The sequence below is a fragment of the Homarus americanus genome, unplaced genomic scaffold, assembly GCF_018991925.1.
Source record: "Homarus americanus isolate GMGI-L3 unplaced genomic scaffold, GMGI_Hamer_2.0 scaffold32583, whole genome shotgun sequence".
Lineage (NCBI taxonomy): Eukaryota > Metazoa > Arthropoda > Malacostraca > Decapoda > Nephropidae > Homarus > Homarus americanus.
In genome coordinates, this window is record NW_024713129.1 from 25,309,348 (window position 1) to 25,322,674 (window position 13,327).

At 40.0% G+C, this 13,327-nt stretch overlaps 1 protein-coding gene across 1 annotated transcript in view; it reads right to left on the reverse strand.

Annotated features, from left to right (window-relative positions):
- LOC121869635 overlaps positions 1 to 13,327 on the reverse strand; it is a 416,339-nt gene that overhangs the window by 301,141 nt on the left and 101,871 nt on the right. The window contains exons 16-19 of the mRNA XM_042371146.1: positions 11,122 to 11,466; positions 10,866 to 10,957; positions 2,204 to 2,330; positions 1,477 to 1,794 (exon numbers count right to left, since the gene is read on the reverse strand). Of these exons, the coding sequence (XP_042227080.1) occupies positions 1,477 to 1,794; positions 2,204 to 2,330; positions 10,866 to 10,957; positions 11,122 to 11,466 (882 nt within the window). The remainder of the gene's footprint in view (positions 1 to 1,476; positions 1,795 to 2,203; positions 2,331 to 10,865; positions 10,958 to 11,121; positions 11,467 to 13,327) is intronic.

Sequence of the window (13,327 nt, forward strand, 5' to 3'; positions counted from 1 at the left end):
TGGTATACAGGTAATGTTTTCTTCTTAGCAACAGTAGTACAACACAGTAATGGGGAGAACATAATATCTCTACCTTTACCAACTGTGTATCTGTTGAGGTGACTGTTAATGCTTGCATTTATTGTTAACTGGCTCATCCCAATATACTGAAATAGATACATTCCATTGAATGTACAGGTATTCTATTTCGTATTCTCAACCTATATAGGGCCCCCACCAGTGTGTATAACAATTACTTGTGAAACTGTCATATATGTAATAACCTTCCTGGGTTGTCACCACTTGTAACTATCACTTGAGAAGCACGTCACCTTATATTTTAGACATACTAAAATATAGATAAAAGTTTACTGGAACTTCTGTAGTGAAATCCAATGTGTTCATTTTCTATGGACACTTTTAAAAGGGAGTATCACCGGAACTTAATCACTGCAGCTATGAGTGTTAAATGAGGACGGAGGCTATGTTAAATAGTTCTGCTAAGTACAGTCGGCCCTTAACATACGCGGGGGTTACGTAACAGAGATAGCCGTGGATGTTAAAAATCCGCGTATATGTGCCCCCCCTGGGTATTGAGAGAACTGCTTGAGTCTTGTGTAGAGGTAGGCTGAGATGGTTGGGACATGTGGAAAGAACGGATGAGACCAAATGGATCAAGAGGTGCATGAACCTAAATTTGGAGGGGAGGGGAGCCAGGGGTAGGCCAAGAATCACATGGGAAGAGATTGCAAGATATAACATTAGAGTTATGAACCTGACAAGAGAGGCTGTAAGAGACCGTGCACCATGGAGAGCTGCCATCAAGTAACCACGGCTAACCCACTTTCAATCCTTCCCTAGACATTTCTTTTGTAGTTGCCTGGCAATAAATATTGCCTCTGTAGTCCCCTACCTGGCATAAACCCAAAAGGCATTTCATTTATGTCTACTTTATCCCTTATCTTTTTCTTGATTACTCTTTCCACAACTTTTAAACTTGCTTTACTTGCACTTTATTTAGTTTAAATAATTTAAATTGATTTTTTTTAATTTAGTTTTTCATTCCTCTAAATATAACAGAATACGATTTTATGACTGAAAATACTGATCCTTTCTACTATTTTTCACAAGAATAAATGAAAGAATGAATAAACAAACAAATGATCAGACAAGGTAACCAAGATAACAATAAACAGACAAACAGACAAATGAACAGACAGATAAACAAATACAGTAAATGGGTAAACAGATAAAAAGATAAATAAATGGACAAGCAGATGGATGGTCGACTGAATGAACAAACATGCAACACAATGAGTAAGTGCAGCACCCCTTAGAATATATTGAGAAGAGATGTAACATATTAGTTGGGGGATGGTATAGTAAAATGCACAAAGCAATTTTAAGCAATTAACAGCCTGGGTTTTCATGTCCAGAACACATGATTGATGTTGCAGTCAAGCTATGCCATCAGAAAAAAATGTTATTGGTACTTACAATATCCACCACTGCAAATTTATGCAAACCACAGGAGCTGTCACTAATAAGCTGCAAGACTGGGTGAAGAAGTCGATAAAGAAGGTAATGCATAATCTCTGCAGGTGATAGTTCTTCCTCACGTCCTGATACAGGGGTGTTGGGTTTGCTTGCACTCCTTGGTGTAGCGCTGCTAATACTGTGACGGTCAGTAGTTGGTGTTGGTGGGATAAATTCTGGCTTTGGCATAAGTGTTGCAAGAGATAAACTGCATGGATCAATCTGAACAATGCCAGACCGAACCAACACCCACTGTGGTACCTCTTCAAGACTGCGTGCCTGCAACCACCAGTGAATTTATTTTGTTACACAATGTATATCATACTATACTATAATAGTTTAATACAATTGATAGCCTTATCAGTGAATAAGAAAAATTCCTTCATTTAAAACTAAACTACAAAAACATGCTACCCTCATCAGGAATATTAAGAACTTTATATTTTAACATGTGAGAGAACCAGCCATTTTAGGTTTAAGTTCAAAACAGAGGTTCCTCTTGTTACTTTAGAGTGCTATATATTACAGGACTAACCACAGTAAACTCCATCTAACCTGGATAAATTTGGGGAAAAGCCTGTCCGGTTTGGGCAGGATCCGTGTACTGTATTTATTCAGTAAAATTGTCATACAGATTATGTGAGGAAATGTATTTGTAAGCATATCCCTAATATTTGTATACACTTACCTCTACTATAAAGGTGAGGTTTGTATTGGCTGGTAATGCATGAAGTGAATCTAGCAGTAAAGTGCCTGGTATGTCTTGGAGACGAAGCAAACACTCACTGGCACCCTTTCCTTCAATAACCACAAAACTGAAATAAAAAAGAATTAGAAAAAAGTGAAAGAATGAGTACACTGATATGTGATATTGCCATGGGTGGTCAATATCCTTAGGAGTACGAAAATATGAGAGATGAAAACAAGAGTGAGGGAGAGAGCTGCAAGTTTGAGGGGTTGAAAAGAGAGATGCAAATGAGTGGAGTTAGCTGTTGTGTGCAAATGGCACCATAGTGCACTAAAAGAAAATATGTTTGTAGAAAAGCATATGTTAGAATATGAGTTTAGAAATATTTATACTGTGTTAGTACAAGAGGACACTGGAAAACCTAAAGAAAACATGTAATGTTTGGTAGAGTCACACTAGACAGTAACCTTCTTGCATCTGACCTGAGACTGAACCACCCTTACAGTGGTGAGAGACAAGCAAGCTGCCAATGAAAGAGTGTGGTAAAAGAGTTACTAGATGTGAGGGAAACCCAGTGTAGCGTTAACACTGAGGAAAAGAAGCTGTTCAATGCCTCAGCTTTATCCTGGTCAGAATCTGCATAACTAACATCTTCAAGCCTCAGGTCTGATACTCCTACTCGCAGTTTTAATGTTGATTTAGCATAGTGGTAAAACGCCTTTGGGTTTGACTTGACCTCGCTTTCAACCAGCCTTTGGAACTCCTTTTCAGCCCTTCTATACTCTGTCTTTGCTTTGTTCCTGGCTCTTGCATACATCCTCCTGTCTTGCTCATCGTTTGACCCAACCCACGTCTTGAATTTCTGGGTTTTCTTCTTAACTTTGTCGACCGCCGCATGGTTCATGTGTAGGGATCCCCTTGTATTCCTAGAGGCACTGGGTTTGGTCTTGCGTATAAATTTATCGATAAAATGGGTCACTTTACTAGTTATGATATTCAGCATAATGTCTGCGTTCTTGTGCCTTAGTGAGTCAGGCCAGTGGATACCTCTCATCTCTTCCCTCATCCTGTCGAAATTTCCCTGGTAATATTTGCACCTTGGCCTGGCTTTATCTTGAACTAGGTAACAGTTAAATCTGAATGACAACACTACATGGTGACTGGTGCCAACTGGGGTTAGATGTTCCAGTTTGGCCACCAAACCCTCCTCGTTTGTTATGATGAGGTCTAGTGGCTTTGGTGTTTGCTCCCCTCTGTAATGTGTCAGGACTTTAACATGTTGGAACAGAAAATTATCTCTCAGAGTTTCGACAAAAAGAGTAGCAGGGTTATTAAAGTCATTTGGGGTGAACTCGTGTCTCCAGACGATGTCGCCATAGTTAAAGTCCCCCATTGATAAGGAGGTGGCTAGGGTTGAGTATCGCTGCGTTGTCTATTAAGGCTATTAAGTTCCTTTGATTTAGTAGGCTACAGCTTGGGGATCTGTAGATACACCCGACAATAAGTAAGTCCCCTCTCCTTAATTTAATTTTACACCACTTGAACTCTTCAAAAACATTCTCTCCCTGTACCTTCTCCTGGCTGACTTTAAGGTCTTGCCTAGCATAGATAACCACACCCCTCTTGCAAGTTTCTTGAGAAAGGTTCGTAAATGTGTTATATCGAGCAATATTGAACTCACATTCCTCTGGGTCGATTCTCCTGTTCTTGTACAACAGTTCTACAACTCTTACAATATCTGGTTGGTGTACCTTCAGTAGTGTTTCAAACTCCTCTCTCTTATCAAGGAACGTGTCAGTATTAGTGTACATGACATTCAAGCTAGAATTTGTTCTAGGTAACGTCTCTGCTCTTAGTAGTAACCCCCATCATTCTCAGAAGCTGCAGCATTTGCTAAGTACACTGTATTTTGCAGGGTGTGGTTAGAAATGTCATTGTTTACAAGGCGCTCGTCTTCTCCCGGCTCATCGGCTGAGCTGGTGCCACCTCCCGGGTGAGGAGTAGAGCGGGTGGAGGGTGCGCTGCTATCCTCCGTCCCTGTGTCGGCACACTTGCTTCCACTACTCTCTCCCTGAATACAACCCATGTACACACCGTCCCCGCTCCTACTCCCTTCTCTGCTTCAAGCCCAGCAGGAGCTTCCTGTGCTGTTCCCTCTGCATTACCGTGCAATCTGGGTGAATGAATACACTCTGAAATGCCTCGCTCCTTGCTAAGTTTTTTGCCTGCCGAATAACCTCCCATTTTTCCTCCTCAGTCACTAGTGTGATCCTGGGAGACGATTACTCCACACCATAATGCTTGGAGGAGCACCACACGAAAAGTTGTCAATACTTTTGAGTTAACCCGACTGCATAACGAGGCAGACAAGCGCCAATGGTGGAAAGACTCTGCCGCCCCCCCCACACTAGATGTAGCCCCCCACATGTTCAACATCTGTGATCAACCCTGCTGGTCCCATATGGACCTGTTTAGTCACCTCAGAACTCACCAACCTAGGTGACATCTTTAAAAACTCATATCATTGTATCATAGCTGGATGATCGTCATACCCGATTTTGAGTGAGAACAAAGTAGCAAAGTAGTGTGTGTGTGTGTGTGATGATGTAATGTTGGGGTATTAATATGAATAATAACTCTGGCCTAAGGTTAAAAAAGCTTTGAAAACATTTGAGGTTGATGTAGGATAGATGATTAGTGGGTCTCATGTTTTGGACCTGATTTGACCTTGCCTGTTATTATGTCACCCATTTTTTTTTATAAGCTTTTCTTTCGTTTGCAGTGGAGGTGGTGTGTGTATTAGTGGATCCCATGTTATTGACTTGACCTGATGTTATGTTTGGTCACCCATTGTATACAAGTCTTTCTCAGTTCCTGTAAATTCAGTTACCTCTGAAGACGTCTTGAATAAAGACAAAAGCTAATGTGCTCCAGTGTAGTTAGTTGACCGAGAGGTAGCAGTGAACAACACACGCGGTGGTGGCAGGACACAGCCTGAGTGGATGTAAACAAACCTGATGTGCCAAGCGAAGTGTGGCGCGTTTGGCCTGGAATGTAACAGAATTACGCTCGATTTATTGAAATAGTTCAGTAAATCAAGCGAACATATCGGAAAGCTTGATTTCGCGGAAATTTTGATTTAACGAACAGGGGTGGCTTGAATTAGTTTGTTAAACTGAGGAAATACTGTAGTAACCCAAGAAAAAAATCACTATGAGAGAAGCCATTTATTATGTCTGCAGATGGTTGTCATTCTCCAGTAACCAAATAGAACAGGTTTATAGGTACGGGATATCAACATTAATGAGGGCTAACATGTGTTGTCATGCCTGCTGAATATAAAAATTTTCTGTTAGCCCACAAAAATTTCCACTAGACTGTCCAATTTACCAGATTTCAGTTAACGAGTTACCTCTCGTAAGGACTTTCAGTTCTATTATTGAGTACAAATTATATTAACGCCAGCCTTACGAGAAACACGTTTTGGTGTGCGCATCAGCTGATCGACTCGTTCGCCAATAATCGGTTCTCTGTTTAGCTTTGTTTCCAGTGGAGTAAACCTCGAGAAAGTTGTGTTCTTGAATACTTTGGCATTTTTACATTAAAATTATTGGTCAGTCTGAAATTTAGTTAACATATTGATAATATAAAGTGCAGTGTTGGTTTAAATAAAAAAATCTGGAATATATTAATAAATAAATTGTTATGAACTTAAAATTTTATTGGTGAAATTATCAAGCATGGGTCCGAAGAAATCTCGGAAGGCGATTTCAATTCAAGTAAACAAGAAATTATTAAGAAATAAGAAGGCATTAGAACCAATGCACTCTGTATAGAATATGGCGTGTCGTCATCAACTGTGTCTACAATCAGCTGTTTGCATTGCCGCTATGTAAACAAACAAAGCCGTTGGGAATTCTACATACACACCTCAAAGTAAGTGTTCAGATATTTTATTGTTTTTTATTCATTATTGTACAATATACTGTACAGTACAGTATTTTGTTTATATTTAATGTTTTGTTAATTCTATTACCGGTATACAGTACTTTGTATTAACTGTACTTTTTAATTACTGTAATTTAAAGGAAATTCTGTTGGAACCAATTACAGTACCCAATATCCCATTGAAATAATAGATTCAGTTAACGAGATTTTCATTTAACGAGTGACTCTGTGGAACCAATTGTGCTCGTTAATAGAGGGACCACTGTTTTCTTTTTTTTTTTAGTTTAAAAAATTTATTGACACTTAATGATAGAAACAGTGGACACAGTATCAGCCAGCCCTTCAGAGGAGCTGGTTGAGGGGAGGAATGACGACTCAACTTGGACTCATAGCTTCATCTCTGGTGAATAATAGTCTCAATTTATGCTTACAGTCCTTAATTAATGTTTATTATGCTTGCTTTATATGTCTGGTTATTTTCTCGTTTGACAGTCTGAATGCCAGAGATACATCAAGGGTGGATGGGATTTTTTTAGGGGTGGTGGGGTCCCTAACCTCCCAACTTTGTAATATTCTTATGGGATTAATTGCTTCAAAAACCATTGCTTCACTATTCATTAACTTTTCACAGTCCGTATATGCATCGGTTATCGGGGTATACCTGTATAGTATATGAAGGGTACAGGAATTAATAAGCACAAATTATTACAGTAACGTACTTGTATCTTTACTTATTAATGAATAACAAATAAACACTACTGTATCATGAATGAGAAAGACAGGAAGAGAGTGGTGAGACTCACTGGGTGGGAGGGAGGCTACCCTTGTGGGGGAGGGGGGGTGACCGCGTGGTTCCCCCTCCCCAAGGATCAGTGGGTCTCATGATACTGATCTGAGCTGAGGCAGTGACAGGTCCACCCAATGTATATAAACTCTTCTCTCATTTGCAGTGGAGGTGGAGTGGAGGGAATAGTGGTCTCATATTACTGACCTTCTGATGGAATGTCAGGTCACCCATTGTCAGGGTGGGGAATCAGAGCAAAATCACTTCATAGTCAGAATGAAAACATTTCACAGTCACTAAAACAGAGTACAATGTGAACTTTAGTTATGTCCTCTCACTGTTAGGTAAAACAAAATATATAAAAAACAATGCTGATGACCAATAAACCTTGAACTCCATTTTTTACACACGCATAACCAAGAAGAAACAATGGCTGGACTGTAGTGCACCGGATGGCCATGAGGCTGCATTAGGGTAGATGACGCCTCAGCTGACAAATGAAGTGAATGATTCGTTCCATATTCCGAGTTGGCAGGATGATGAATATCGTTAATGCGGGTTTGTTTACATCACAAATAAGGGAATGGTCTAAATATATCAGTATCATTAATGCAAATTATCATAGATGGGGACACTGTAAATTGAGGTTTACCTGTAATTCGTAAGGGATAAAGCTCCTGTTATTTAAAATTATTTGAGTTTGACTGTACAGTATAGTCTGGGTTTACGCGGATATTTTATACGCTAACGGCCATTTACGCGGCACCTGTCCAAAAGCGATAATTATTATTTACGCGGTAAATGCCATCATATACGCGGCAAGCGGCGGGGAAAGGTGCTGGGCGCTGACGTCACCACTGATGTCAGACTCGCGCCAGTGACGACGCGGACTGTGATTGGGCCACGTATCCTTGCCACCCACACACCCCCTCTGCCGCGGGCTGTGATTGGTCTATTTATCCTCGCCACCCCTGCCACCCACGCTCTCCACCACCACCGCGCCAGTCTCGCTGTCCTCGCGTATATTCACTAGTGCCCAGGAACCAGTTGTGTTTTTTTCTTTCTACACAATGGCTTCCGCTGGACCCCCACCACCCCCGAGAAGCCCTGAACTACCTGACCCAAGCCCAAGAAGGTGTGATGCGCCTTAAGCTATGAGGTAAAATACAAGATCGTCCAGAAGTCAGAAAAAGGCACGAGACAGGTGGATCTGGCCATACAATATGGAGTGAATGAATTGACGATCCGCACTATCAAGAAGGTTGCCGACAAAATCAATGAACACATGAACATGACCAAGTCTGTAGGTGTCTCGCTGGTGAAATATTGCTACAATAAGGTGCTGCTGAAGAGCGAGAGTTTGTTGGTTAGCTACATTATTTGTTAGTTGAGAAGGAACATGGCGGTTGACACTCGAGCACTGCAGGACTACGCCCGGGAACTCTATGCAACAGTAGCAAGAAAAATGGGGGTTGCAGAGCCCAAGCCCTTCAGTACTTCCGCTGGGTGGCTGTAAGGTTTTAAACTATGCAACAAGATCACAAATACTGAGATAGTCAGAGAAGAAGCAAGTGCCAACCGGGCTGCCGCCATGAATTTTCCCCCATATTTACGGGAAATTATGGAGGGAGGACAGTACACCGACGACCAAGTGTTCAATATGGATGAATCAGGGTTGTGCTGGAAGAAATTGCCATCCAAGACCTTCGTAGTCAAGTCTGCTAGCAAGTGTCGGGGACGCAAAATGCAGAAGGAGAGCATCACCGCACTCTTCACCACCAATGCCTCCGGCACTGCTAAGCTGAGGTTGTCTGTGATCCACAAAGCCTGCAAGCCGCACGCCTACAAGATTATGGACATGAGCAAGTTAAATGTCCACTGGCTAACCTTTGGGAAGGAGTGGATGTTTTCTGGTCTGAACCTCTCCTGGTTTGACAACTGTCTCGTTCCTGATATCAAGAAATTCTGCGTGGAAAATAAAGTGTCATTCAACATTTTGTTGCTCCTCGACAATGCACCAGGACACTCGCCCCTTTTGCTGGATCATCACCCCAACGTAAAAGTGGTCTTCCTTCCCGCTAACACTACGTCGTTAATCCAGCCCATGGATCAGGAGTTGATTTGCAACGTGAAGGCTGCTTTCTCCGCCAAGAAGTTTCGGTTCCTGAACGACTTCACCAACACCAAGGATGAAGTGCAGAACCTAAAGAGTGGCACCGATAGCGAGAGCGAGGACGAAGAACACGAACAAGATTTGGTGGACCATGAAGTGCAAATCAAGCAGTTCTGGAAGCTGTTTAACGCGAAGAAGGCAGTTGATTTCTTGGTGGAGGCATGGGGGCAGCTATCTTTGGCAACAATTCAGCATGCGTGGCGACATGTGTTGGAGGGTATCCCAGGTAGGAGGCAGAGGCAAGCGGTGGCTGGCGAGGCTCAGTCTGTTGCTGTGGCATTGGAGAATGCAAGAGAGGCTACACAAAGTGTTAGAGCTGCAGGCTTCTCCGAGACCACCAACAACGACATCCTGGAGTTAATCAGGCTACCTGAGGTGACTGTGGACGAGATGTTGGAAGATGATGACATCAGTGAGCAGCGAGGTGTTACTGAACAACAAGAGCAGAAACTAACACATGCTGATGTGAAGGAAATCATCGAGTTAGCTGAGAGAATGAAGCTCAACCTTGCCAAAGACCCTGTCAATCATCGCTACAAAGTGTCGAATAACCATCTGTTGAAATGCCAGGAGCCCTATGTTCAGCTGTATCACGACCACATCGATGCAAGGCGTCAACAAAACATCACCGAGTTCTTCACCCGCCAACCACCACAGCCAGCCCAAGTCAGTGATAGTGAGGATGTGGACTTCGAGGGGTTTGACGAGGTGGTGGATAGAGATACAGGTGAGGGCCAATAATCTGCCCTTTGCCTCGGAACCAACCCCCCATCCCCGTGTGCCCAACCATCTCTTCTACTAATGTAAGTGTTAAAAAACCTAATATTATTGATATTTCTCTTATATATTAATTGTGTGTGCATACCATCATAAAATTAAGATGTTATTTTTACTACAATGTATGTATTTGTGTCGGCGATAGCCAAAAAAAAGGGAAGTCTGGCGGTCGGCCCAGTCTCTATTTCAATTAATCCCATAGGTTCTGTTATTTTTTTTTACGCATTTTGCTTTATACGCGGACCTCCAAGGGTTTAATTAACCACGTAAAACCAGACTATACTGTATATTAAAATATGTTTATGTATTATTTGTGTGCTATAACAGTTAGCCCCAAAATGGTTCAATATAAGGGTCTTGGGACTGGGCCAGGAACATATCCCCCTTTGTACCATGTTAAATGAGCTTTGCTTTGAATGCCATTTTTAGGAACATATCCCTTGTATAAAGTGAGGGAATACTGAATATGTTTTGAATCTAATTAGGGGATGGGATGCTGAAAATAAATAGGACATCCATTCTAACCATTGTAAAGATTATGTTCTGCAATGGTGTTCCTCTTTTACAACAGACTACCTGGTTCAACCCCATCTCTTCATATGATGCAGTAGTGAATGAAACATCAACAACGTGGACAATGAAATATTATGAAAAGTTACTCATTAATCAACTGATGGTGTGACCCAGGAGAAAATAGTTAAAGAAAGAAGGACTGTAGTAAGATTCTAAAGTGATATCAGTGACTATTAGAACATGCAATGAAAACAGTTAAAGAGCAATGTATAAGTATGAGGAATTTCAATAAAAAAAGTTTGAATAGTTTTGTAATACTGTATACAGAATAGAATTTTGAGTAGTACTATATTTGCTTAAACTTTTCTGATAAAGGGTAAGAAAAGGTATATCAAATAGACAGATATATGAAAAAGTTTCCAAGAGATGAACAGATGAAATATATCCAACGTGATTTTCTCCTATACCTGTGTGTGGGTCCATTGGCCATCTGACATATCAGGCGAGGCAAAAGACCTTCTTGAGTGGCACTGCCCAACAGTCTGGTCTGGCTGTAGCTCTATATACACACACATAAAATACAAAGAGAAACAATCATCATTAAATATAACTTTTAATGGATCAAGAGGCCTCAACTAAATGTGCATTTTTTTTAATTTAGCAATAATCAATGTAAGCATAAGCTATTGTCAAAAATCATACAAAATGTAATTAATTCATTACATGAGGTCTTAATGCATAAAGATGTTGGTCAATGATTTGCTTGTTGGATTTGAGAATGTCAATGTCAATTCCATCTGTTTCATCAAATGAAATGGTGTCTCTATCAAGACTGCTTATCTGTGAACGATGAGATAAGCTCTGCTCCAGTCCTTGACTTCTTGTGGACTTGTTGGCAGCTGATGGCATGTTCTGGCAAGTGTTGCTACTTGTAGAAGGGTCATATTCAACCTGATACAACTTTATAGCAGCATTGATGATGGAGGTCTTTCCTGAGCGTGGTGGCCCAACTACTACAACGCAGCTCCATTCTCCGAGTTCCTTGGCTAAAACTTCTACTGTTTTAATCTGTAAAATGTAAAATCTTAGTAAACTATAATGTTCAGCCTATTATTATTGTCACTATTATTAATGGTAGTAGTACTACTGTGTTACTATTATTAATACATGCATCCTCGATAATCGCGGAGGTTAGGTTCAGAAAACTACAGTGATAAGCAAAACTGTACATATTGAAACACATAACATATGGGAAAAATTAGTTTTGTCTCACGACCCTAAAGATGCATCAACTAACTGACCAAAATATACCCCCTAAAATGTGTAGCTACACTAAAAGATATAATACTAGTAGTAACATATCTTTACTATCGCATTTTACGGCATATAAGATGCACCTTTTTTTCTGAAAAATGACACAAAAAATCAGTTTGCATCCTATATGTGAAGTTGAAGTCTCCCATAAGCTAATGAATCCCCCAGTTGCTGTCTCCAGTAGGCTAAATTATACCTAACCAAAATCCAGAATTAAAAATGTTATTGCTTAATTAAACACATTATTTTTGTTCAATCCAGAATGAGCCGTCTAGCTTTATACCTAGGTATGTTAATGACTAGCAATAACTTGCAGGCCAACATACAGGCAATTAAAACATCTAATAATTACTTAATACGTAATATTAGGAGACCACGTCGCTACCTGGCATTTAATTGCAATTCTCAAAACCCCCTCTCACATCCTCCATCACAGGCATTGCTACCGTCATCTTCTTGCCTGGTGAATCAGCTGTAAATACGCACAAAGAAGGCTCCGCTAATTTGTGTTGTAATAGCTGAAATTCTAAGTGCCACGAGGATTTTACATACGGTATTTATACATCTTAGCACGGTGATGAAATCTAGCGACTTTTATTTTGTTTATGTCTCTCAGATATTGTGTTTGGGACAATTTCTTATACAGTTTGGTCAGCATGGCGACCACAGCGCATCTTCTATTATGAAGACGGTAGATCGTTAGTGACTAATATCCTCTGCTTTTAAGTCACTTAGTGAATGAAGTTGTTTTTTGCCCTTCTCAGGCTCGTCTTCACTGAAAGAATATATATATATATATATATATATATTATATATATAATATATATATATATATATATATATATATATATATATATATATATATATATATATATATATATATATATATATATATATATATATATATATATATATATATATATATATATATATATATATATATATATATGCAAGTAAATCACTGTAGGTGCTGACTTGTGTGTATGCTGTGGTTATCAGCATAAATATATATATATACAGTGACCCCGTTTAACGACGCCCGGTTAACGAAATTTGTTAACGAACTGCCTTCCATAAGGATCTTCAATTCGGTTAACGAACAAAAATGTTAACGAATTTCTTACGAACCGACCTCAACATGTTTGCTTGCACTGGCGGGCAACCAGCTTTAGTATCAGTCCAATACATTAATCGGTTCTAGGGCTTAAATTCTAACTATTTTAGTAAATATCAAGAAGTTTATACTATTCAATAATTTTAAAAGTTTAATATTCAATTTTTAGTCATTTTAACAATTACTGAACATAATGAAGTATGATTGTTTAAGCGCAGCATCAGCCTCTTAACAGCAGCAAGCGTAGTCTTCACTGAGGTAACATCTGTTGAGACTTTCAACAAACGCTTGTGTCGCTTAGTTGTCATTTGAAATATATTTTGACGCAGTACAGTGTTGACTTAAAGAAAATACTTGAAATACACCAAAGAGAACTCAATTATGGGTGAAATGAAGATGGTGACTCTTCCATTCAATGCCTTTTTCCTCCACCCCCATTGTATTATCATCATCATCATCATCCAGGAGTTTTCATCAGTAGTGACCATTTTGTTGAATTTA